This window comes from Lynx rufus, unplaced genomic scaffold (assembly GCF_022079265.1).
Source record: "Lynx rufus isolate CCGP_SWC_20201006 ecotype Redwood Valley unplaced genomic scaffold, mLynRuf1.p SCAF_9, whole genome shotgun sequence".
In the NCBI taxonomy this organism is placed as follows: Eukaryota; Metazoa; Chordata; class Mammalia; order Carnivora; family Felidae; genus Lynx; species Lynx rufus.
Window position 1 is genome coordinate 111,160,903 of NW_025814897.1, and position 22,239 is coordinate 111,183,141.

General features: G+C 59.7%; 1 protein-coding gene across 1 annotated transcript in view; it reads left to right on the forward strand.

Moving 5' to 3' along the window:
* LRP5 (LDL receptor related protein 5) overlaps positions 1–22,239 on the forward strand; it is a 105,057-nt gene that overhangs the window by 23,926 nt on the left and 58,892 nt on the right. The window contains exons 2-5 of the mRNA XM_047070582.1: positions 5,922–6,318; positions 12,674–12,871; positions 18,031–18,227; positions 19,363–19,494. Of these exons, the coding sequence (XP_046926538.1) occupies positions 5,922–6,318; positions 12,674–12,871; positions 18,031–18,227; positions 19,363–19,494 (924 nt within the window). The remainder of the gene's footprint in view (positions 1–5,921; positions 6,319–12,673; positions 12,872–18,030; positions 18,228–19,362; positions 19,495–22,239) is intronic.

Sequence of the window (22,239 nt, forward strand, 5' to 3'; positions counted from 1 at the left end):
GTGTTAAAATACACATCACGTAAAGTTGACCATCGTAACCATTACACGGCGTCCAGTCCAGCGGCGTGAAGCGCATTCGTGCTGTCGTGTGGCCGTCGCCTCCACCCACCGCCCGCTGTCATTTCCCGCGCTCCCGAAGCCGGGCTTCCGCCGCCACAAACCGTAGTGCGAGAAGCGTCGTTTGCATCTCTCTGTGCCGCCAGCCGAGCCGTGACGGTTTTGCTTTCTCGTGCCGTGAAAACCTGAAGCTTCCATAAAAAGGTCCCCGCAGAGACAACTTGGGAAGCCGGTTGTAAAATGTGTGAGGGGATGGGGAGGGGAGAGTCAGGAGGGGTCTGCTCGGTGCTGCTGCAGGGCTGGACAGGCGGACAGGAGACCAGCAGAGGGAAGGTGGAGGTGGACCCGGGAGCACCGGACGAGTGGCACAGGTGGGAGAGGTGGTGGCGCGCCTGCCCCTGGGGACGGGTGTGCGAGAGGGTAGCATCGAAACCCTTTTGGACGAACTGCCAGCAGGCACCCGGGGCCATTAGGTGTTGGGTAAGTGGCTTGTAAGCCGTCGCGAGTAAAATTAACTTAGTCACAGAGGCATCTCGGTGTCGAGCCTAGACGTGCTCAGCATTCCCTAATCATCCTTCAAGGCTCCGGTCTCCCTTCCTCCAGGAAGCCTGCCAGGTCCAGCTGACGGCTCGGTCTCCTTCAGGCTCCAGGCACCCCCTGACCGTGGCCCTCACCTGCCGTTTCTTCCCGCGTAGGTTAACTGTGCGTGCGCAGCGTGTGTCCTGCCCCGTCGGTTTCTGGGCTCCTCGAATGCGGGCCTGCGTAGTCTTCCTTCCCCATGGGGCTGGCGTGGGACAAAGGGTCGCTCCCGGCTGACGGATCCACAGCTTTGTGTCCAGGCCTTGCCTGCTCGGCGATGAGCAGTGTAACGCTTGGTGAGTATCAATAGGGCGTGTGCTGAAAGCGTTGCTCGTTCGGTGGACGAGCGGCGGATTGGGTTACCTTGAGTTGCTTGTGTTTAGCGTCACCATGTGAACAGCATAAAATACAGGGTGTTGCCACGGAAGCCCGGACATCTGCTATGAATTCTGTGTGTAAATAGTGGATGTGCTTACACGGGGTAACGGGGGGATGGTTGGTGCTGGGGTTTCAGGCTCCTGCTGCGGTGGGGACTGGAAATTGATCACGGGCCCTGGCACCCAAGGCCGGAGGGAGAAGGAGCCGGCCTTCGTCCCACACCGGCCGAGCGTGCCGGGAACATCAGACCACCTGCTTCCAGGCCCCTGGCACCATAGAGGCGCGGAGAGAACGCAGGACTCCGTGAGGGGTCCTCAGGGTCATGCCGAGAAGGGGCCGTGGAAACCCAGGGTCACGGAAAGGGTACTCTGTGCCTGGTTAAGCCAACTGGGAAACCAGGACCAAGGAAGAAAGTCATGGGGGATTCAGTCTGCTTGGGGCGCCGTAGTACCTTTTAATAAGGAGCAGATCTCATTTCCTGCCTCTAAAGTTTTGCCCCAAATCTCCCGGCGACAGGCCAGGACCACCCCCCCCCCCCCCCCGCGTCCGAGTCCGTGAATGTTCTTCTGGAACAGACCTGGCTCGGCGCTGGCCCGCCCAGCTGCTGTCGTGCTGCTCCTGGCCCGAGCCTTCGTATGCATCGCCCTGGCCGAGCCTCACGGCCTCACAGGTACAGTGATCACCCCCATCCCAGACCAGACGTCGCAGTCCGAGAGGGTCACGTCTGAGCGGTGGGAGGGCCGACCGGTCCGTGGTCCTGAAAAACGCGTTTGCACAGATAACTTTGTAGCAACCTAAATGGAATTTGGGGTGGAAACATAAAAAGTGATTTTTCCCCGGAGACCCAACAGGGTTAGCTTTCCCCTGTCCAGTCTCCTGTTCCCCCCACCAGTGCGTTCACGCATCGGCGGATCTCGTGCAAACCGGGGCTTACAGGGAGGTGGCGTGTGGGTGGTTTCACTTAACACGGCGTCTGACACATTCTCTGATGTTACCGCAACCATTTTCCCGTGATGTGCGTGGATGTGACCGCGCTGACAGAATAGTCTGGTTACCTCTGACTCGGGAGGCATTTTGTTTATTTTTTATTACAAGTAAGGCTGCAGCAAAGCAAATACTGTGACCAAGACCTTTTTCCTTCCTCTGGGTGTTCCTCGGGATGAATTCCTGTAAGGGTGATCCCCGGGGAGAGGGCTTAGATGTTTTCGTGTCCTTAATACCCCTTACCACAGTGTTTTCTGGAAGGGTTGTCCCGGTATCCGCGGCCACCAGGTGACAGTCTGTTTCTCGCGGCGATGCCTGTGGGTTCGGAGCTGGGAGGTGGCCAGGCCAGTGGCTCCTGCTCTCAGCCTGTCCGCCCTCCTCTCCTCTTCCCTCTTACGTTGCACTTTCTTCCTGTGATTCCTTCTTCTCACTGCCCAGAACCTCAGGCCACAAGTCAACGGATCTTCCCTGAGTTGAGTGACCTGGGGCAGGTCAAGTGCCTTTCCCAGAGCTACAGTCGTCTCACCTGGGGGGCAGGCGCTGAGACCCCTGACTCTCAGGGGGCTGTGGGATCAGAGGGTCTTGGACACATAGTTAGGCTGCCTGGTGGGAAGGAGCAAGCACACAGAACCAGCGTATGCTCCTCCCGCATGCTTCACCCCAGGACCTTTGCACTGGCTCCTCCATCGGCTGGTGGTGCCTCCCTTCTGGCCCTCCCTCACCCCCTCGGGTCTTTGCCCAGTTGTTACTTTCTCAGGGGGACTGCCTTGACCATTTCATGTGAAATGACAGCCCTCCCCCCAAACCCTTTACCCTGCTCTGTTTTTCCAAACCATAGCATTGATGTTTCAAGGCACTAACTTTGCCTTTTCTGTTGTATTTAGTGTTTCTTGTCTGTTTCCCCCACTGTGACATAGGACATGAGGCGTGGGTTTCTGCGTGTCCCGGATGGAGCTCCACGGCGCTCTGCCATAGCTCTCCGGGCCAGCTCTGTCCTAGGCTCGGTGCAGTGCACTCTCCCTCTTCACTGCTGTCCTGGGACCTTCCCCACTTTTGTGCTCCACCTGGCCCTGCCCCCACCAGCATCACCATGGCAGGCTGGCTTCTGTCTGTCCTGCCCCCTAGCGTCTCTCCACCTGGGGGAGCGGAGGGGGCCTCCCCGGGAGGCCCTGTCTCCTGGTGGGGGGCCCAGTTGGCCGGGGTCCCCCAGGCCCAGAGCAGGCCACCGGGAGAGCGGGTGCTGCCTTCTCTTAGCTGCGGAAGTCCCCCTCTCTGTGGGTTCCCAGGGGACTGGAGAGTGAGGTGGGTGCCTCTGGGGACTTAGGGGTTGAGTGTGCCATGCTTTCTAAACAGTCTAGAAGCAGGAGTGGCTCCTCCTGGAAAGGGCCTGCCCGCTGGGGCCGCGCCTGCCCGGGCTGCACCCACGTTTGCCTGCCGCCCACCCACCCCTGGCTTCCCAGGGTGGCTCCCCTCCCCAAGAGTCTCACTTTGGGGGAAGCACAAAAAATTGAAAAACATCCCCCCCCCCCCAATCTGTGGCCTTTGAAGGATACACCTGAACTGCCCAGAGTGTAAACCGTGGTGAAAATGTGGTCTTTCCAGTTTGGGGAGAAAGAACAGACAGCTAGGATTTTTTGTGCCTGGGGCAGCTTCCAAGAGCTCCCTTCCTCCCTCTCCCCTCCCGGCTCAGCACCCCATCCCACTCAGAGACCTCTGTTGGGGGGTAGGGTGTTCTGGGTTCCTGGCTAACACTTAGGCTAGCGACTTGCCCCCTCCCCACCCCGCCCCCCGCACCCCGCACGTCCTGGCTGGAGAGCAGCCGATTGGAGACTGCTTGTCTGCGGGGCCGTCCACCTCCCCTGCAGCCCCTCACCTGTCCTCTCCGACTTCCCCTTGATTACCTGTGGCAACAGGGAGCTCACTCCCTCCTGAGACAGATCCTGATGTATAGCAAGAGAAGTCAGCTGCTTCTCCCTGCGTGCCTCAGCAAGGTCCTCCCTGGCGGGGGACGTCATGGGGCTTGGTGACAGCACTGTGTGTGTGCCTCTGTGTGTCTGTGGGGAGAGGACCAGCTAGAGGACCAGCTTATCAGGGAACATCGTGACCCTCAGAAGGTTAAGAACCATAGTGTGGAATCTCGACTGCGCGTGCTTGGGCAGGTCGTGCCTTTGCCGGACGAGTGGGGACGAGCCAGGGGACCTGCCGCCGGGGACTTCAGGAGCCTGGGCACCTTAAACCTCGCGGGCGGAACGGGTTTGCTGGTAATCCTTGCTCTGGGTGGCCGGGAGCATCACGATGGTGACGAATGGGAATGTGCTGCGGGCACGCCCGTCACCCTGGGCGTGCCGTGGGGTGTCTTTGTTTGCTGTGGCTTTGCCCGCTGCTGCCCCTGTGTCCTCCAGATCCCACATGTGGCCCTGTTCCCAGGGAAGGCCCCCCGGCCTCTGGTGGTCATGGGTTCTTCCTCCTCTGGAGGTTCTGGACCCTCCCTAGCCCTGGCCATCATCCTCCCCCTTCTCCCACTGGCTGGCACCTGACCATTGCACGGCACCCAGCTGCTGGCCAGGCCTGTGGCCGTGGGTGTCCCTCCTCCACTCTCCAGAGCCTCTAGCTGGGGGTGGGGCCCTACACCCTTCTGGACAGCCCCCCCCCTTTCCTCCACACCTCTTACGGGGCAGAGGTAACTCACCTTCTTGAAGGTGGGTGCTGGAGGCTGGGTGGGGCAGGGGAAATGTTTTACACAGCAGCTGCTGGGCATTGCTCTTACCCAGGCTAGCGGGCCCTCCTGGAGTGCAGGGTTCGCTGGGACCCTCGGCACGTTGGGAAAGATTCCTGTAAGAAGCTGGGAGGACAGGGAAGGTTCCATTTTTTAATTCCTAGAAACTTCCTGTTGAAGTAACTATTCACCGAGAAGTAATACGATACGGGTTCCAGAGTGCGGGGGCTGCTCAACCTGGCCGCGCGGGTGTTTCTCGAAGTCTCATCTTCCCCTTCCGTAAGATGGGCGCGATGTCATCCCCAGCCCAGGCCCACGCACGGGGTCCCCGGGGTCCAGAGGAGCCCGCACAGCTCTGCGTGCGAATCGCAAGGAGCTCTCAGCCCGTGAGGACCAATGCTCTGTACTCTCTTTATACCTGCCTGGGGCAGAGATTTGGGGACAGATGTCCTTTGTGGCCATCTCTTCCTTGCGAGAGGTCAGGACGCCCAGCTCGATGTGGCTCATCACCCCCCGTTTGATCTTTGCAGCCTTCCTTCCTGCCTCAGAGCTGTAGACTGACGGGGCAGGGGCAGTGGGGAGCCCCACGGGGGGTCCTGACCTTGAGCCCTCCGGTGTCCCCGCGCGGCCTGCGGAGGCCGTGGCCTGGGTTTGAGCGGGGCGCTCGCTCTGGCAGCCTGGCCTCAGTCCCAGCGGCACAGGGAGCTGGCGGAGGGGTTTGAGCTGAGGGGTGGCATTCCGGACTGGGACACCGAGGCCACCGTCCTAGGAAGGGGCCTGAGCGCGGACAGCGGGTCCTGGAATCGCACGGGAATCCTCAGGCTCTCCCGGCCAGGACTGGTGCCCTCACATCCCCTTCCCTTACCGTCACGGTGGCTTCTCTGCGGCCCCTAGAGGCCCAGTGCGGCCGCGGCATCCCCGTGGGAGGCGACGGGCGTGGCAGAGAGAGTCACCGTGGCCTGGGGGAGCTGGCTGGCCGCCCTCTGTGATTTCAGTAACAGCGGTACCGTTACTGGGGGAGCTTCGCGATGGCCCGGCCTGGGCCTGCCTGGGCACCTTCCTGCCAGTGCCTCGGGGAGCAGAGGGAAGGCGCAGGGGGCCTGGGGCGCGGCCGGGCACGCGGTCGGTGCCCGCAGCCCCCCGGTCCCGGGCCATGCGGCTCCTGGCTTGGGCAGCGGTCCTCACGGTTTGCCTCCACCCCCCACAGCCTCACCGCTCCTGCTGTTTGCCAACCGCCGGGACGTGCGGCTGGTGGATGCCGGCGGGGTCAAGCTGGAGTCCACCGTCGTGGTCAGCGGCCTGGAGGACGCGGCCGCCGTGGATTTCCAGTTCTCCAGGGGAGCCGTGTACTGGACGGACGTGAGCGAGGAGGCCATCAAGCAGATCTACCTGAACCAGACGGGGGCCGCCGTGCAGAACGTGGTCATCTCCGGCCTGGTGTCGCCTGACGGCCTGGCCTGCGACTGGGTCGGCAAGAAGCTGTACTGGACGGACTCCGAGACCAATCGCATCGAGGTAGCCAACCTCAACGGGACGTCCCGGAAGGTTCTCTTCTGGCAGGACCTCGACCAGCCGCGGGCCATCGCCTTGGACCCCGCTCACGGGTAAACCCAGCTGCCTTCCTCCTTGGCGGGGCTCAGGGGGTCGCGGTTTCCCTCTTGAGTTCCCTTGAGCCCGAGCAGCTCTTGCAGAGGAAACCCGGCCCTCTTGAAAGGAGTTCGCCTCTCAGAGCTTGTCGAGAATTGTTTCCCCTCGATGTTCCGGGGTTGGGTTTCCGTTTTAAACCTGCCACGTCTGAGGCTCTGGGAGCGCTCGGCCGTGGATCTGAGTCACTGGGCGTCTCTGTCGGGTGCGCGGTGGCACCCGAGAAGGTGCAGGCGACCCAGCAGGTGGAATCTGTGCCGTCTACGCCTTTCCGGCAGCGTCGGCGAAGATGGTGTCAGAGGTGAAGGCCCTCGTCCGGAAGGGGAGCTGGCCGGGGGGTTGTTGCTTCCCTGGCCTCCCGGAAGCCATCTGCTCTCCTCTGCTCCCTGGGCTGGCCGGGCCCACTGTGCCCCGCGAGGGCTCAGGGCCCAGCGGTGAGATCCAGGTGGGGTTGTGTGACTGGCAGCGAAGCTGGGAACGTCCTGGGATCTGGAGGCTGTGCCGGAGAGGGCGAGGGGAGGCGGCTGAGTGTCGCCGGCCGGCCCGGCCGGGCTCATGCTAGACTTTCCTGAGCGGGCGCTGCTCGCTCCGTCAGCGCTCCCCGCCCCCGAGCCCCCTCCTCCCCCACGCCCTTCCCCGGGCGGCGGGTGCCTGCCTGGAGGCAGCGGCCGAACCACCGTCGGTTCGCTGTCGGAGACGGACGGCTCCCTGACATCTGGAGCAGGAAGACAGTACGACCCCCTGGGTTCTGGTCACCTAATGCCACCAACTTGCTCTTGTCCCCGCCCGTGCCCTCTCTGCCCTGCGGGTGACCCTGGCCGCGCCGTGGCTGGTGTGTGGGTGGCGCGGGGAACAGGCCGGGCGAGGGGGTGCTGCGGTGGCCAGGTGAACCGCATGTCCGGGGTGCTCAGCGTGTTGACTTAGAACCCACCGGTTCCCGTGTCAACCGTGTGCGCGTGCGCCAGGGGCGGGATGGGCTGGGATTCACGGCCCCGAAGGTCGTGATAATCAGACTCACTGGAGTCAGGCCAGACCAGCCTGGGGCCTCCCCCCACCGGAGGAGCACCCCAGCCTCAGCGTCCCTGAGACCCCTTCTGCCACCCCCACCGCAAGCAGGCTGAGCTGTCCGGGGCCACGCTGACCTCCCAGGATGCTCCCCATTCAGACCTCTCCCCTCCTGCGGCGTGGCTCCGCGACTCCCGGAGTCGCCGACCACCTTTTAGGAGGTGGCAGCTGGCGTGGCTGAGTCTCCCTGGCTGGGAGGGGACGTTGTCAGTGATGGGAGAGGCTGAGGGCTGCCGCCCTGAGGCCCTTTTGCGCTGAGGGGAGAAGGCCGTAGATAGATAGGATGTCTGAGAAGAATATGAGCCCCAGAAGAGAATAATGCAGGGCCCAAAGACAAAGAGGGTGAGGCAAGTGGCTTCCTGTAGGTCAGGAGCCTAGGAGTGTCTGTTAGCAACATTTGAGCAGAGAGATGAGAGATGAGAGAGAGCAGATGAGAGAGAGAGCCACGTGGCCACGCAGGGGGCGGATATTGTGGGTAGAGTGGCCAGTGCAAAGGCCCTGGGGTAGGAGGAGGCCCGGCCTGTTGGAGGGGCTGTAGTGGGGTGGGGGGGGGGGGAGAGGGGAGGACATCGAGTGGGTGAGGGGCAGGCCCTATTTCGAGTGGAGGAGTCGCTGGGTCTGGCCCGTGCGTTAAGGGGTCTCTCCGGCGGTTGGAGCCAGAGTGGACTTCAGGGTGGGGGCAGGGGGCTCATTGGCGGCTGTCGCTGTCACCTGGTCGTAGCGGGTGGCGGCTTAGATCAGAAAGCTGGTGGGGTGTGGGTGAGAAGCGACCAGAGTTGGGATCTGTTTGGAAGGCAGAACCGTGTGGGGTTTGCTGTCACTTTGCATGTAGGTTAGAGAGAAAGATGCCCCTCCCCCCCAACCCAAACGTAGCCTCCGTGTCGGGGCACAGAAGTCTCTCTTCTTCCTCGTGACCTGTCACCACCTTGGTTGAGAGGTGCTTGTGCTCAGTGAGGAGGTACTTGGTGCCTAGTTGGGAGGTGCTTAGTGAAGAGGTGCTTGGTGCCTGGTTGGGAGGCGCTTGATTGGAGGTGCTGGGTGCTTGGTGGGGAGGTGCTCTCTTGGGAGGTGCCTGGTGCTTGATCGGGAGATGCTTGGTGGGGAGGTGCTCAGTTGGGAGGTGCTTGTGCCTGGTTGGGGGGTGCTCGGTGCTCGGTGGGGAGCAGTCTGCTCCATGCTCCCGTCAGGCTGGCCTTGCCTGTACCATCCCCGGGAGCCGGTCAGTCTCTGGCTCTGGCTTTTTCCCATTAAAGGATTAAAATCCCGTCTGAGGTTGCCTCTGAATTCTCTCCCACACCCTGCTCCTGGGGCGACGTTGACCTTGGGTTTGATGCCCTGGGAAGGACCTCTGGGGCCCTGGCCTTCTCCCCCACGCTTCTTTCCCCTGTGGCTAAGGTTTGAGATGCCCGTTCTGTCCCCTGAGGCGCCCTGCTGTCCAGGACGAGAGGACTCCGGGCCGGCAGCTTGATGCCCACAGTGACATAAGTCACAAGTTGGGGCTGAGTCCTGGGGACGGGACTGCCGTCCTGAGAGCTGGGACAACAGGTCTTGTGCTGCGTCCCGGCCACGAGCACAAGGTTGCAGGATCCGCTTTCCCCTTCCCCGCTCCGTCAGAGCCTCTGTCGTTTCCTCGTGCCCTCCGGTGACATGGTCTCCCACTGGGCTTCTTCCTCGGATGAGGGGGTACCCACCCGGACCTCCTCATCAGGAAGGAAGGTTCTCAGCCCGTCTCTGTGCACGTGACCAAGAGCCCCGCTGCCAGGAGCGCCCGTGGTCCTGACGCTGAGCCTAGCAATGCTTCGGCAACACCGGTGGCAAAGTGCGGTGGCAAAGTGCGGAGGACCCCGGCGTCCCCAGGGCCAAGGTCAGGCTCTGGGGAGGACCTTCTGGCTCGGAGCACCTGGCGTGGGGGCCGCACCAGCCCCGGCCTGCTCGGCCCGCGAGGGGCTGCAGCGGCTCCCGGGTCTCAAGTTAAAGCCGGGCTAAAACCCAACCCCTTCTTTAACGTGCAAAATGGTGCTGCCCTAAAGTAACGCACAACCGCGACCCACAGCCGCCCCACGACCGCGGCCAGCCTCTGCGCAGAGACCAGGCGCTCCGCTTTCCTTCGGAAGTTGATTTTCCCCCGTGGAATTTGGCCGGGCCTGTGGCCGTGTTCAGGGATCCTGCCAAAGCACATCCACGCCAACTGGTCTCTGCTGACAGAGGGGCTCGCAAATTCCCCATTTAAGGAAAGCAGCGGGCCTCTGTGATGAGACCCGGGGGAAGGAATTTGAATTATGCTCCTCGAGGAGGTCCTGAAGAGCCTCTCTCGCTGGCTGCCGTGGAGCATTCGGGAAGGGCGTGAGTGGATTGCCCTGAGATTTATTCTCCCGATACCTTCTCGGCGGGTGGCGCAAAGGCTGGGCCCTCTCCAGGCCGCTGGGGGCGGGAAGACACCGGGAGGGAAGGCGTCTACACCAGGCTGGCGGGAGCCTTTGCCGAGCTGGCCGACAGCACCTGCAGGCCTTGGGCTGCCAGGAAGAGTTCACCACCGCCCGGGCCCGCTGGCACAGGGGTGAGTCATATGATGGCCAGGCCCTGGCCTCACTCAGAGAGCTATGCGGCGCTCCCAAGCCACTGGCATGTGACGTGGGGCTCCTTTTGGAGCCTCGGTTTTCCCATCTGTCCAGTGGGAGTAGTAATTCCTGCTTGCCCTGCGTCAGCCGCGTCTCCAGGTGCAGAGGAGAGAGCGCAAGGGAGGTGTTCCGTGTGAAGGGTGCTCTCTTTTCCTCTCCGTCCCCACCGGGGCTGGAGGGCAGCAGAGCTCGGTGACAGCGGCCGGGTGTGGTTGGCCCCTGCAAGCTCATCGCCAGTGACCCCGGCCCAGCTCCTCCAGCAGGTGGGCGTGGCACCAGCTCGGATACGACACCCCCCTGGCAAGACCGCTCGGCCTCACAAACGGGGGTGGCCCCCCAGGCACCCGCACCTGCTGTGGCCGCAGAGCTGCCCCTGGCACGCGGGCAGCAGCGGGCACGCCCAGGGTTCGCGGAAAGGGGACCAGATCCGGCCTGTGAAGGAGCGGAGCCAAGGGCAGTGGGGGACTTGCCTGGTCAAGGAGAAGCAGCTGGAAGGCAAGAGAGAGTCTGTGGGCCTGGGACGGGGCGCGGCCTCTCCCCACCTGGATCTGCGCTCCCCGCAGGCCCTCTCACAGACGGCACGGGCGGGGGGACCCAGGAGCTCCCTGCCTCCCCGGGTCGGGCTTTCAGGCTCACCCCCATCGGCCCCGCGTGGGCAAGCTGCTGGCCTTTAAAGCAGTCGCAGAGACCGAGGGTTATGGGATTTGCTGAGAGGCCAGGATGCACCTGCCCGCACCCACCCCAGCGGGAGGGCAGCGGGGAGGCCGCACCACCCGGAGAGCGTCACGGGCCACCGCCGGGAGCGGGGCTTCTCAGAGTGAAAGTGGACCCTGCCCTCCTGGCTGCAGAGACGCGCCGGGCAGGCCACATAAAACAGGTGTCCCATCCTCGGGTCCCGTGGCTCATCCGCGTCTGACCGGAACGCGGAGGTCACGTGTCCTCCGGGCTGGTGTGGTTCCCGTCCGCTGTCGCTAAGAGCTGTGCACGCTGGGTGGTCGCCCCGCCTGGACAACTGGACGCGTTCTCTGGGTACTGGGCAGGGGGGTGTGAACCTGTCACCCCAGTGTCCCCGCATAAGAAGCTTTAATTGGGGTCGTTTCTCGTGGATGTGAGGTGCCTGCCCCTTACTGTAAACCGGGGGGCGGGCAGAAGCAGCCCAGGTCACACCCCCGCCCCCCCCACCCCCTGCCAGGGAAAACTGCTGTTGTAATGTCCGTGCACACCCCCATGTGGGTTTTTTTTTTAATAGACTTTGTTTTTTTTTAAGCGATTTCAGGTTCACAGAAAAATTAAGGGGAAGGTACAGAGATTGTCTATGTGCTCATATCCAGTCTGTGGTTTTGACAAAGATTTTTTTTTCATTTTTTTAATGGTTATTTATTTTTGAGCAGAGGGAGAGAGAGAGAGAGAGAGAGAGAGCGAGCATAAGTGGGGGAGGGGCAGAGAGAGAGGGAGACACAGAATCCGAAGCAGGTTCCAGGCTCTGAGCTGCCAGTACGGAGCCTGATGCAGGGCTCGAACTCATGAACCGTAAGATCATGACCTGAGCCGAAGTCAGATGCTCAACTGACTGAGCCCCCCCAGGCGCCCCAAGATTTGAGATCGTCTTATGGTGGGAATCCCACGGTGTGTAGGCTTTTCAGGTTGGCTGTTTTCACTTATTAATACACTTTGACGTTTCCTCCATGACTTTTCATGGCTTCATGGCTAACTTTTTAAAACTGTTAAATAATATTCCATCTTACATGTTTTAATTGGCTTTAGAAGTTCAATTACAGGGGCCCTTGGGTGGCTCAGTCGGTTGGGTGTCTGACTTCCGTTCAGGTCATGATCTTGCGGTTCGTGAGTTCAAGCCCCACATCGGGCTTGTTGCTGTCGGCACAGAGCTGGCTTCAGATCCTCTGTCCCCTTCTCTCTCTGCCCCTCCCCTGCTTGTGCTCTCTCAAAAATAAATAAAACATTTAAAAAAAAAAGTTCATTTACAGCATTTTTGTAGTGGCAAAAAATCAGGAACAACTCAAACATCTGATGTGAAGTCTTGTAAATAATTTATAGTACTCTATCATCAAGAGAGTAAGGGGGGAGGGGGCGCCTGGGTGGCTCACTCAGTTAAGCGTCCGACTTCAGCTCAGGTCATGATCTCACAATTCATGAGTTCGAGCCCCGCGTCGGGCTCTGCGCTGACAGCTTAGAGCCTGGAGCCTGCTTCAAATTCTGTCTGTCTCTCTGTCTCTGTCTCTCTCTCTCTCTCTCTCCTCTCTCTGCTCCTCCCCTGCTCATGCTCTGTCTCTCTCTCTCTCAGAAATAAAAATGAAAAAAAAAAAAGACAAGAAGGAAGAATTCTGTTAAAGGAGAGGATACCCAGAATATATTGCTGTCTAAGAACGAGTTGGGAACCCAGTATGTTTTGATTACCCAACTCTGTTTAAAGATTAACCTATTACTAACTTTCTAGAAAAGAAGTTGGAAGCAATAATATCCCAGGCCCTAAGCACTGGTTATGTCGAATGGGTGAGATTTTAGGACAAATTCGGCCTCTGTTTATGCGTCTGCGGTCGCGTCGACAGGAAAACAGAGACCGAAAAGGCAGGTCTGTGCTAGCCTTCTCTGCTCGTGCTTGCCTCCTCCTCAGGTACATGTACTGGACAGACTGGGGAGAGACACCTCGAATCGAGCGGGCAGGCATGGATGGCAGCACGCGGAAGATCATCGTGGACTCGGACATTTACTGGCCCAACGGGCTGACCATCGACCTCGAGGAGCAGAAGCTCTACTGGGCCGACGCCAAGCTCAGCTTCATCCACCGCGCCAACCTGGACGGCTCCTTCCGGTGAGTGCCCGCCCGGTGGTGGGTCCCCACCTTCCCCGCGGCCCCCCAGCCACCGCCAGGGCCTCGGCCGGTCCGGGCCGGGCGCTGGCCGGTGACCCTTCTTAACTCAGACCCATGGTCTCATCTCTGAAACCCTGGGGCCTGAGGCGTTCGGGACTGTTGAGAACCTCACACAGTAACAGAGCACACAGCACACCCGTGGGGGGTCCGGGGTTGGGGGGCACCTGCCATCTCCCATGTGACTATGTTCACAACACGACACAGTATGCTCCTTCTCAGTGGGGTTGAAAGGCTATAACCAAGCCCACAGCCACACGCGGGTCTTGCCACAAAATGGGTAGCAAAACTCTTGCCGTGGTCAGAGTTTTTTGGATTTCAGAATCGCAGAGAAGGGATCGTGGCCCTGACCGCCTCAGGGTCCGACAGGGTTGTAAAGAGTTCGCCGTGCCCCCTTCCTCCCCGCCCCAAGTATGCATCCTGGGTCGTGTCCACCGCATTCCCTGGCCTCACCAGAGGGCCTTACGCATAACCGTTTCTCTGTAACATGGGTTAAATGAGTGAAATATCAAGGATGTTTTACATGTCAGGTAATTGCTTTGAGAGCTTTCTGCCCCCTACCTCATTACGCTTCAGATGTAGGAACGGTCAAGGGCACTTTATTTACTGCCCAGACTGCCTGCCAGCTCTGTGCTGAGTCTTGGGGATCCTCCTGGGAGGAGAGCCCTGTTCCTGCACGGTGGGGCTCCCGAACCAGGAGGGGAGTACGTGGGTGCTGGTGCCGTGGGCTGCAGTCACGTGGTTTAGGGAAGACTGTGCACACACAGGCAGGTAACAGCTCCCGCAGATTTGAGGATATCAGCAGGTTTGCCTCATTTTATTCAGGACCGTGTATTAGTTATCTATTCCTGTGTAACAAAATACCCCCGAACTGGGCCACCTAAATCAGCAAACGGGATTTTTTGGGGGTGGGGAGGGGGATCAGGAATTAGGAGTGGCTTAGCTGGGTGGTTCTGGCTCAGTGTGTGTCCTGAGGTTATAGTCAAGCTCCTGGCTGGGGCTACAATCATCTGAAGGCGCGACTGAGGTCAGAGGCTCACTCTGATGGCTGTTGGCAGGAGGCCTCATTTCTCCCCTGACCTCTGCTGACCATGCCCAGCTGGTTTGGAACGCTCTATCCCATTGTTTCTGGGATCACAGACTGGCCTGGGGCCTGGCGTGAGACTTGGAGAGTGTGGCGGCCTGGGGAGCTGTGGTCCTTGGGGAGCTGAGTGATCATGGTCATTGTGAAGGGAGAGTTAGACGCTGGAAACGCTGCCGGCTGGGGTGCCTGGTTGAAGGATTATGACAGGAGACAGCAAGGATAGTGGTGGCATTTAAACCATGATAATGGTGGTGGTGATGATGGTGGTGGTGATGGTGGTGGTGGTGGTGGTGGTGGTGATGGTGGTGATGATAATGATGGTGATGATGATGGAGGTGATGATGGTGGTGGTGATGGTGGTGGTGGTGGTGGTGATGATGGTGGTGGTGGTGGTGATGATGATGGAGGTGATGGTGGTGATGGTGGTAATGATGGAGGTGATGGTGGTGATGGTGATGATGGTGGTGGTGGTGGTGGTGATGATGATGGAGGTGATGATGGTGATGGTGATGATGGAGGTGATGATGGTGATGATGATGGAAGTGATGATGGAGGTGATGGTGATGATAATGGAGATGGTGATGGTGATGATGATGGAGGTGATGATGGTGGTGACGGTGATGGTGGTGATGATGGTGATGATGGTGGTGATAGTGGTGATGATGGTGATGATGGTGATGGTGGTGGTGATAGTGATGGTTATGATGGTGATGATGATGGAGGTGATGATGGTGATGATGATGGTGATGATGGAGGTGATGATGGTGATGATGGTGGTGATGATAGAGGTGATGGTGATGATGATGGAGGTGATGGTGATGATGATGGAGGTGATGATGGTGGTGATGATGGTGATGATGATGGAGGTGATGGTGGTGATGATGATGGAGGTGATGGTGGTGATGGTGGTGATGATGGTGATGATGGAAGTGATGGTGGTGATGATGGAGGTGATGATGGTGGTGGTCGTGGTGATGATAGAGGTGATGATGGTGATGATGATGGAAGTGATGATGGTGATGATGATGGTGATGATGATGGAGGTGATGGTGATGATGGAGGTGATGGTGGTGATGATGGTGATGATGGTGGTGATGGTGGTGATAGTTGTGATGATGGTGATGATGGTGATGGTGGTGGTGATAGTGATGGTTATGATGGTGTTGGTGATGATGATAATGGTGATGATGGTAGTGATGGTGATGGTTATGATGGTGGTTATAGTGATGATGATGTTGGTGATGGTGATGGTGATGATGGTGGTGGTGATGGTGATGCTGATGATGGTGGTGACGTGGTGACGGGGTGATGGTGGCCAACCCTTCCATAGCACTTGCTGTTTGCCAGGATATTTATCAGTTCGTTACCTGCTCACACCAACCCTATGAAGTGTTTGCAGGTATAATCCCCTATTATGATGTTGCACAGAGAGGTCTGTGAACTCACCCAAGGCCACAGAGCTAGTCAGAGTCGAGAGAAGCCAGGCACTGTGACTCCAGGACTTACTCAGCCCTCCTCCTGCCTCACTGCCAGATTCTTCCGGCTCTTCAGGTGGCTGACACTCTCTATGAATGTGTCTAGGGCTGTTCCAGTAGGAGCATAATCTGCTGGTAAAAAGGGTAAGTGCTGGAGCCAGACGGACCTGCGTGGTCCCCTCTCAGCTGCGACCACGCCTGGGTCGCCTCACTGCTCAGAGTCTCAGGGCCTCGCATGTGAATGGGGGTAGTGATTGTACTTTCTAGAGGTGTCCATGGGGTCCGATACCACGGTGCACGTCAACTCATCGCACGGCGCCTGGACACCGCAAGCGCTCAATAGCGGCTGGTGTGCTCAGGGAGTTCGTGGATCCAGCAGGAGGTAGGGTGCTCACGGCTGGAACTCCACCTGGAGAGGGGCGTCCTGACAGGAGGGGCGAGGGTGGGTGAGGTGAGCTGAGGCCTGGCACCAGCTTCCTGTGGTGCCTTCAGCTGAGGCAGGGAGGAGGGACGGCCTGAGAAACGACACCTCTGGCTTTTCTGATCAAAAAATGACACGGCGCGCCCGGGTGGCTCAGTCGGTTAAGCATCTGACTCCTGACTCGGCTCAGGTCACGATCTCACGGTGATGAGATCGAGGCCCACGTGGGGCGCCACACGGAGCCTGCTTGGGATTCTCTCTCTCTCCCCCTCCCTCACCCTTGCTCTCTCTCGCTCGCTCTCTCAAAACAAATAAACAACATCACGAAGGGCAGTTTGGTGGTGCCTCGGAATGCGAACGTCGAGTGACCGTACGATCTCGCGATTCCACTCCTGGGCATCTCCCCGAGAGCGTTGAAAATCGGTGCAGGAACAAAGACGTGCACGCGAATGTCCGTAGCGGTGGTGCGAACCATAGCCCAAAGGTGCGAACAGCCCAGATGTGCGGCCACAGGTGGATAGACAAACAGAGTGTGACCCATCCACACGCGGAATGCCGTCCAGACATGAGGAGCAGTGACGCGCTAGCATGTGTGCAACACGGAGGGACCGTGCAAACCTGACGCTAAAGGAAACAAAGCGAGTCACACAAGGCCACGCGTGGCATGACTTCATTTATGTGAAATGTCCAGGCTGCGCAAATCCTCGGAGACAGAAAGCAGACTGGTGGCCGCCGGGGGGCCCCGTGGAGGGGACGTGAGGGGGAACCGCTGAGGGGGCCCGGGGTTCTCCAGAGGAGCAGCGGGAATTTAGGGAAGTAGCTGGGGGCTGTGGTTGCGTAAGTAACATTGTGACTGTGTGCTGCGTAGCACTGAACTGTTCACTCAGCAGACTGGTTACTTTTGTGTTACGTGAATGTCGCCTCAATAAGTCTATTTAAAAAGTGACATCAAGGGGGGCAGGGGCACCTGGGTGGCTCAGTCGGTTGAGCATTCGACTCTCGATTTTGGCTCAGGTCATGATCTTGCAGTTCATGGGTTCGAGCCCCGCATCGGGCTCAGTGCTGACAGCACGGAGCCTGCTTGGGATTCTCTGTCTCCCTCTTTCTCTGCCCCTCCCCTGTGTGTGCTCTCCCTCTGTCTCTCTCTCTCTCCCTCTCTCTCTCTCTCTCTCTCTTTCTCTCTCTCTCTTTGTCTCTCTCTCTCTCAAATAAATAAACATTAAAGGAGTAACATCAAGAAAACAAAACGGAGGCATTGTTGGGTCAGATTAGGGACGGTCATGGGCATGTGGCTTTCAGTTGCTCGGTAAAACCTTGTCAATGTTTCTCTGAGGTGCGGTGCCAGGGGCTCAGATGTGGTGGTGACCTGCCCCCTGCAACCCTCCACGCCACCAGGGAGCCTATAGTCGAGGGAAGCTCATGAAACCAGATAAATACACACGCCACCAGGTGTAAAGTTAGAAATCCATAATATCATTAAAAACATGTTCTCGTTTGCTGGGCTTTATAAATACACAGAAGAAAGATGTTTTTTTTTTTTTTTCCTTTTTTAAAATTTTTTTAATGTTTATCTTTGGGGGGGGAGGGAGGGAATGAGCAGGGGAGGGGCAGAGAGAGGGGGGGACAGAGGATCTCAAGTGGGCTCAGCGCTGACAGCAGCGAGCCCGACACGGGGCTCGAACTCAGGAACCGCGAGACCATAACTTGAGCCGAAGTTGGACACTTAACCAACTGAGCCACCCAGGCGCCCCGTTGTTTTGGTATCAAGTTCGATTTACTGTGATAATATAAATTATTGGCGTCACAGGCACGTTTGGCGCAGTTTGTGCTAAGTCGTCCAAACATCAGGGCGAGGCAGGCGTGTCATCAGCGGTGGCTTCCTCCTTGCCGCTTCTTCTGTCCCTGCGGGCCACTTTGCCACCAGCCACTTTTCTAGAAACAGTTGGGAAGGGCTGGGGGGCCGCGTCACCGTCAAGGGTGGCGGGAGGCTGGAACTGCCCCGCAGCCGTCCCGTGTGACGTGAATGGGTCCGCGGTGGCCGGGGGAGGGTTTCCAAGCGGGGCGCGTGCAGGACCGCGGGGAGTCTGCTCACAGCTCCCACCCGTGCCTCCTGCACCCGCAGGCAGAAGGTGGTGGAGGGCAGCCTGACGCACCCCTTTGCCCTGACGCTCTCCGGGGACACTCTGTACTGGACGGACTGGCAGACGCGCTCCATCCACGCCTGTAACAAGAAGACGGGAGAGAAGAGGAAGGAGATCCTTCGAGCTCTCTATTCGCCCATGGATATTCAAGTGCTTAGCCCGGAGCGGCAGCCTTACTGTAAGTGGGGGGCCGGGTGGGGGGCGGCTGGCGTCTTCCCTCCGCAGGAGCCCCGAGTCTGGGGGCACCTGCGTCACAGCAGCGGAGGAGAAGGAGAGGTGTGGTGGAGGGGAGGGAGGTGTATGCAGGGTGCAAGGGCCAGCTGGGGCGCAACCGGGAGGGCCCTCTGCAGAGCGGGTGTGGGGGCTGCTTCAGGGGGGCCCCGCGCCCCCGTGCCCCCTCCCGCCGTCCTCTTCAGAGCTGGCAGAGGGCCTCCCGAGCAAGGTCGCTTCGTTGTCGGGGCCCGACAGAAGTTAAGTAGTTACTGGTGATCGATCTGCTGTGAGTTGAGGCTCCCGGCTTGGGGTCTCCATAGGGTGGTGGCGGGGGTCCTCGATGGCGGAAAGCTTGACGCCCACGGGCTCAGGGCTCCTGGGACGGGCAGCTAGCAAGGTCACGGCCCTGGGCTCACGTCCTCCCTCGGGGACCGGGGTGCTGTGGAAGGTTCCAGCTTTGAATTTAACTGTGGGGGCGCAAGGGTGGCAGCTGTCAGCACCCCAGGGAAGGTGGGGCTCTCTAGGATGGTCTCCTGGTGAGAACATCACGGTCCTTACCGCATCCACAGTGGGGGCAGCCCCCTGTGCGTGAGGCAGCGTTAGGGAGAAGAGGGGGACCCCCCTGCGAATCTGCTCCAGTCGTTTGCGGGGGGTGGGGGGCTAATACTCCACACGTCCCAGTACTGCGCCCCTGCCTGCCCCGGGCAGAGTGAAATGCCGGAAGGATTTGTTCAGTTGCGTTTTGGTCACGGATGGGCTTGGGACAATGAGAAGGGTTATCGGCACCCGGAGTGTCCAGGTGTGGCCACCAAGCATTCGTGCAGATCCCGTGGGTTCCAAGCACATCACAAAGACAGGCCTCTGCTCCAGGAGCCCCCCAGTCCCTACCGCACGGGCAGGTCCTGAGACCCCGGCCGAGGGTGGCCTTCCCAGAGGAGGTGCCATCCGAGGGGCCCCGAGGAACACGAGGGTTCCGTATTGTAGAAGGCTGGGAAGAGGAGCAGGGCAGGGAGGATGCCCCCATGGGGTGGCGTGTGTGGGTGGGTGGGGTCGAGGGCTGTGTTCTGGAACCTTCTCTCACCCCGCCCTGTCTTCCCCAGTCCACACGCGGTGTGCGGAGGACAACGGCGGCTGCTCTCACCTGTGCCTGCTGTCCCCGAGGGAGCCTTTCTACACGTGCGCCTGCCCCACTGGCGTCCAGCTTCAGGACAACGGCAAGACGTGCAAGGCAGGTGAGACGGGGGGGGCGCTGGCTGGGGTGGGGGGAGCCGGCCTGGCGGGGCGTGGGGGTGGGGCTGGCGGTGTCCTTCCCTCGGCGAAGGTTTCACGTGTTGGGAGCTCCGCAGCCGGGGGCACCTGGGCGGCCCAGCGGCTGGGATGCAGGGTTAGATCTGGGCTCGGCTGCCCGGCGGGCACGTTACCGGGCTCGGGACTCAGGTCTGGTCTGTCCGGTGACCTCGCAGTCGGCTGCCAGAAAGCCGTGAGTGTAGCCGAGATGCTCGCTGTCACGACTTGCCGAGCAAACACCGTGTGTGTTGTCAAAAGGACAGTCGTGTAGGGGAACGCTGTGAGTCAGGAGACGCCCCGCGATCTGCGCCCAACAGACGTCTCCTTTCCTGCCTTCCCGGCTCTCCCAAGCACGCGCTGCCGGTGTGGGGCTGCGGGCCTCCCCGCTGGCTTCGTCTCCTGCTTTTCTGCTTTTCCCACAAGCTTTTTCCACACTGATAGGGAATTTCTGATGCATTTTCATCCTTACGTCCCATTTCCATGGGATCTTCGTGCCCTAATAACCACCCTCCCCACGGAAATTCGGGTTGCAGACGCTTGCTCAGTGGAAAAAATTGGGGGTGCGTGACGTTCAGTTGACTTCCCTCCCCCCACACAAGTGTTTCTCGGTGCTCCCCCCGCCCTTCATTTGCCGCACTTGCTGCTTCGGGGTCTCCTACAATGACCGTCTTCTAATGATGTGTCACCCCTCCTTCCTCCGGAGCACCGTCCGAGGCTCCTTATTTCTGGCTGTCACGTTCACAGCGTGCTTTTCTGGGAATAAGGCGTGTCCGGGGTGCAGCCTGTCCCTGGGGGTGTCTAGGGCCCAGCACAGCTGGGTGGCAGTGGAGTGGCCAGCGAGAGGTCGGTGACAGACGTCAGGAAGCAGGCCGCCCCTGGGCCAGTGGCACTTGGGGGGAAGGAAAGGGAGACTGGGGGCTTCCCTGGGGACCTGCGACCAGAGCCGAGGGAGTGTTACCACTCCTTTGGGCCCAGGTTTAAAACGAAAAGTTCATCCCGGCAAACAGGGAGTCCGCGTGCCTGCGTGTGCTGCGTGCAGAGAACAGAGCGGTAAATGTGAACCCCCCCCCCCCCCGCTCCAGCCCCCTGTTCTTCCTACAGGGAATGTCCCTCTGAGTTGTGGAGGGGTCGACAGGAACCAAGCAGGCACGTGAATGAAGAATGCGAATTCAGATTTGGATCAGAGTAACACAGGACACAAAGGAAGGACTGAGACGCAGAATAACATACTGAGGGCGGGGGTGGGGGGGGTGGGCTGGAGGCCCGGATGGAAGGTCAGGGAAGGTCCTTCCCAGGAGACAGGCTGAGACTTGAGAATGAACAAGGAAGAGGCGCGAGGAACAGCATGTGCGGCAGCCCTGAGGCAAGAGCTAGGTGGCGTCGGGACTGACCTCACAGGCATTTGATCTGGGCGGTCACACAGAGCCCCCGGCTTCCAAAGAGCCCCGTGCTTGGTTTAATGCTCCATTGTCGCCGACTTGAAATGCTGGATAATTCTGGGGCAGGGGCTCCCTGTGTTCAGCCTGCAGCGGCCCTGCGCGTTCCGTAGCCCGTCCTGCTTTGTGTGTAGAGAAGCTGAAGGGAAACCTGGAGACGCCCGTATCTCAGTGTATCGTTCTCTCCCGTTCTGCCACGAGTGTCTGCATTCCCCCTGACGCTGTTGCAGGGGCATCGGCAGTTAGAGGAGGGGCATGTGTTTCTATAACATGAGTTGTAGTGCCTGAAAAATACTTGTCCGGTGAACCATCTTCCCCCCTGTTGGGCATTTCCGTTTTTTTGTGTCTTTGCTGTTTTCGAGTCGTGCCGCCGTGAGAGAGCCAGCCTGGGGCCTGGCCCACTGGTTAGGGCGATGTGAATCTGGTGCTGTTGCTGTTGATCGGTGATCCCCGTCCAAGCGCTGTGCCGAATGGGGAGGTGACCATCTGTTCTGGGAGAAGGACAGGCGTGGCTGCCGTCTCTGCCCGCATCTCTGCCCAGCCTGGAGCCAGGTTGTGTGTGGACCTTTGGGGAAGGAGCGGGAGAGCGGTGGGGGGAGGGGGGAGGGTGGACACAACCCCCCAAAAGGTACATCATGCAACAGTGTGCACCCTGGTGGGGAGCTGACGCAGGGGCCCCGTGAGGCGGGAGGTCCACGCGTCAGAGTTCCAGGACTGGAGTCTGGGGTCACAATGTCAGAGTCCTGGCCCGGTGCAGGTGCACAGCTGGGGAAGCCTACAGTTCCACGAAGGACTTGCCCAAGCTACCCGGGGGCACAAAGGGTATTGGTCATCGGGGGCGGACAGCGCCTGGGGACTTGTCACTCTGCTGCTCTTCTTCATCTGTGAGATGCGGGGGCGGTCACAGACCACCCCTTAGCCGGGGAAGCTGGGGAGGACACAGTGTTGTATCAATAGGTATCACAGGTGCTGTGCTGGGCCCCTGGTACGTCATGAGTGCACAGTATATGGCAGCCACGTCCATCGTCACGCTGGGCCAGAGGGAGAAGGGCAGGGCCTCTGGAAGCCTGGGTTTGCCTCCATCATCCCAGGGCCCTCCCACCCCTGGGGGAGGGCTGATTTCTTTTCCAGGCAGAGGAACGGGGACTTTCTGGTTCTCAGCATTCCAGTAGCCGGAGCCTCTGAGCTCTGGGACCACTGCCTGGGGTCAAGCCCTTTGAGGGCATTTCGGTTCTTTTTGCAAACATCTGCGGG